Source organism: Condylura cristata, unplaced genomic scaffold (genome assembly GCF_000260355.1).
Source record: "Condylura cristata isolate star-nosed mole 26May11 unplaced genomic scaffold, ConCri1.0 scaffold00021, whole genome shotgun sequence".
Classification (NCBI taxonomy): Eukaryota; Metazoa; Chordata; class Mammalia; order Eulipotyphla; family Talpidae; genus Condylura; species Condylura cristata.
This window is the reverse complement of record NW_004567122.1, coordinates 11,198,848-11,202,243: the sequence shown is the minus strand read 5'-3', so window position 1 is coordinate 11,202,243 and position 3,396 is coordinate 11,198,848. Positions and strand designations below refer to the sequence as shown.

General features: G+C 61.3%; 1 protein-coding gene across 1 annotated transcript in view; it reads right to left on the bottom strand.

Annotated features, from left to right (window-relative positions):
- KCNN2 (potassium channel, calcium activated intermediate/small conductance subfamily N alpha, member 2) overlaps window positions 1-1,936 on the bottom strand; it is a 121,386-nt gene extending 119,450 nt beyond the window's left edge. Inside the window, exons 1-2 of the mRNA XM_012727739.1 lie at window positions 1,760-1,936; window positions 28-947 (exon numbers count right to left, since the gene is read on the bottom strand). Of these exons, the coding sequence (XP_012583193.1) occupies window positions 28-947; window positions 1,760-1,781 (942 nt within the window). The 5' untranslated portion in view covers window positions 1,782-1,936. The remainder of the gene's footprint in view (window positions 1-27; window positions 948-1,759) is intronic.
- Window positions 1,937-3,396: the final 1,460 nt, after the last annotated feature.

Here is a 3,396-nt window from a genome sequence, read left to right as displayed (position 1 = left end):
GCCGCCGCCGCCGCCGCCGCCTCCGACCGACGCGGGGGGCTGCAGGGGCTGCGCCTCCGAGTCCATCTCGTGCAGGTTCCGGCGGGACGAGCTCAAGTTGCTGAGCGGCCGCATGACGCCCCCGTTGTACCTGCAGCTGCTCATGGCTATTTCGGTGAAGGGGTTGCTCTCGCGGCGCGCCGGGGGCTGGTGGTGCTGGGAGTGCGCCGGGTGCGGGTGGTGGTGGTGGTGGTGCGAGAGCGGGGGCCCCGAGCCCAGGCTGCCGAGGCTGCCCGTGGGACTGGCGGCGGGCTGCAGGCTGTGGCACTGGTGGTACTGGGAGGCGGACGCCGGCTGCTGCGCGTACTGCTGCCGGAGCGCACTGGCATGGCTGGACGGCGTCAGCTCGCTCACATTGAGCTGGCTGCCCCGGCGCGACGAGCAGCAGCAGCAGCACGAAGAGCCCGAGAGCGGCGAGGAGGTGCGGGTCCGGAAGGCGCCGCCGGGCGAGGAGGTGCGGAGCAGCAGGGACAGGTTATCCCCCGCCCCCGCCCCCGCCCCCGGGGCGCCGGAGGAGGCGCAGCTGTTGCACCGGAGGCATGGGCTGCTGCCGCCGCTGCCCGGCTGCTGGTTCGCGAGGTGCGGGTGGTGGTGAGGGTGCGGGAGGGGCGCGAAGGGCGGGCACGGCTTGTCCTGGCTCTGTTGCTGCTGCTGGCAATGCAGGTGCGAGGAGCGCGGCGGCGGCGGCTGCTCTGAGAAGAAGCCGCGCTGGAACTGCAATGGGGTTTCCATGTCAGGGCTGTTAAAGCTGCAGGGAGACCAGGCGGTGGTGCACCCTGCGCAATGCGTTATGGTCGGGAGCGGGGACTCCTGCTGCTGGTTCGAGGAAGGGCCCATGCCGGCTCCGGTAGAATCCAGGCGGCGAGTCCCATTGGTCGGGCGCACCAAAACAATGGGCATGACATCACCTGCGGGGACCGACACCGAGTTTGCGGCGCGCACGGCTTGGGGGAGCGCTGTGTGAGAGTGAGGTGGAGTGGGGGGCGGGATCTGCAGGATGGAAACCCCAGGGGGCGAAGGCCAGGCCTGATGGGGGTAGGAGTTCCTTCCACCTGCTACTGGGAGCACCACCCTGAGCACCACCCGCCATAGGGCGCCCTCCGGCAGTGCATCCCGGCTGCCTCAGCAGGGGAAAGGGCATCCCGCCCTCCCAGCCGCCGCCTCCCTAGCAAGTGCGGGCGCGCTGCTGCACCGGGCGCTGCAGCCCGTCGGGACGTCTAATCCCTGGGTGGGTGCGGACACGCGGCCCCTACTTCAGCCGCATGTGAGCCTGGCGGGGCTGCAAAACAGCTCCCTCACCCCATGCCCACCTCTCCCTACAGTCCCAGAGTGGGCTGTCCGCAGTCCTCCAAGCCACTGCCGGGACACCACTTTGGAGGGGAAAAGTTTGGCCACGAGCTCGGCCAGTGCACCAGGGCTAAGGGAGAACTCGGGGCCTGAGCCCTCAGTGGCCGCCGCTGGAGCAGAGCGGGCCCGGCGCACCCCGATCTTTCCCGGCCGCCGGGCGCCAGCGCCCGGGACTCGGGATTGGCTGCGCCGCGCTCTCGCCCGGGTGCGGCGCGGCGCGCGTGGGGTTAACCGCTTAGGCAACCCGGCGGGAGGGTGGGGGCGGGGCCGGAGGAGGGGATCCCCGCCGTCCGCGGGAGGCGCCGCTCGGGCTTCCCGCTTCCCGGGTCCCCCTGGCGGGGGCGGAGGGCTTTCCCGGCTACCGCCTGCTCACATTTGAGCCTCTCGCGGAACATAAGGGGCCGGCGCCCCCGGCCGCTGCGTCCCTGGCTTGGTGCCCAGGGCCACTTGCCGCTTGGGTGGGTCGGTCCGAGGCTTTCTCTGGCGGGGGTGAGGCGGCTCGTTCCGAGGCTCTGGGGGCTGCTCCGCTACCGCCCGCCTCCAGCTTCTCTTCTGCTCCTCTTCCTCCTCCCCACCTGCAGCACAGACACAAAGCAAAGGCGGGTCACGGATGCAAACGCGCATCTTGGCCAAACCCCACTGCAGCAGAGGTGGGAGAGCGGAGAGGGGCCTGGGCGGACTGATTCACAGGGTAGTCACAGCCGAGCTGAAAATTACCTATCATGACGCCGGACGCTGAATGGTCGCTGCCCGGGGAGAGTGCAGGAGCTGGGTGGCCTTAGGTAAAACAGTTCTGCATTTCCTCTCTGATAACCGAGAGGAACGGCATTTTGCATCACTACAGTTCCCGCAATATGTCCTGTACCAACACAAAGCGGTAGGACACGCTTTGGAGGCTCTTTGTCTTCACCCTTTGTTTTTCTTTGTGAATGGAAATGGTAGTCTCTCTTCTAAGAACTTGCTTCTGGACTACTGGTTTCCATTTTAAAGCATACTTTTTCAACAGTAGAGATTGTTTTAAGGAAGAAAGTAGACCACGGAATTGGAGTGAAAGAAGATGCCCTCGTTAGATAAATGGAATTCTCAGCTGGATCCAGTTTCTTGATATTCAACTTGGCAGCTGCCCTTGACTTGCTTACAGGCACCTGCTCTGTAGAGCTGCGAGTGTTTCCAACACCCTGGCGTGAATAATTCATTTTAGGATAGTCTTCAGACATGGGTCAGACAACGTTAATGTTTTGTATGTGCAGGTAAGCAGATACAGAAGGAAAAAAAAAGAGAGAAAGCTGCCCTGTTTAAGATAATGAAGGAGAAATGGTGATTTGGCCTCGAGCACAAGGAAAGGTCAGAATATCAAAACTTGAATTCAGGTGCACCTAGCCAGTGTGTCCAAAAAGCTCATGAAAAAATACAGTGTGAACACACTGTGTGGCCCGTGGTCAAAAGTAGCCTTGTTCAGAGGCTGTGTGCAGTGGCGCTGAGCCCTTATTACTATGACAGGAAATTCTGGGGTGTTGCAACAGCTGACTCCTCATCATTCTGTTGCTTGGGGCTTCTTCTACCTTGGAGTTAAGGCAGGGGCATATTAAGGGGCAATTTTACAAACTTCTTGTCCTCATTCCTCTTTTCCTTAGAGAATTCCTGCAGGAGGTTTTCAACTGATATGCAGACCTTTAACATGTGTTAATCTTGCTCCCCGCCCCCCCCCCCATTGGACTATAGAGATAGTAACTGTTCAGTTAAGGGACCAGAATAACAATGGTGTGCCTCCCACTCAGCACCCACTCACTGGTGTATTTGTGTGAGCAAGGAGGGAAGGGGCACAGGGAAGAAAGGAAAGGTTGAGAGCCACAAAATGTGGTCAGCAAGCCCCAAAGAGACGCTTTTGAAAAATCACATCTTTCTCTTTTTCTCATTAAATGAAGACAAAGGGTGCCTTGGTGGGGAGGGGCATGGTCAGCGACATTGGGACGGGTATGAACCTGTACCCCGAATCATACCCAGCTGTGC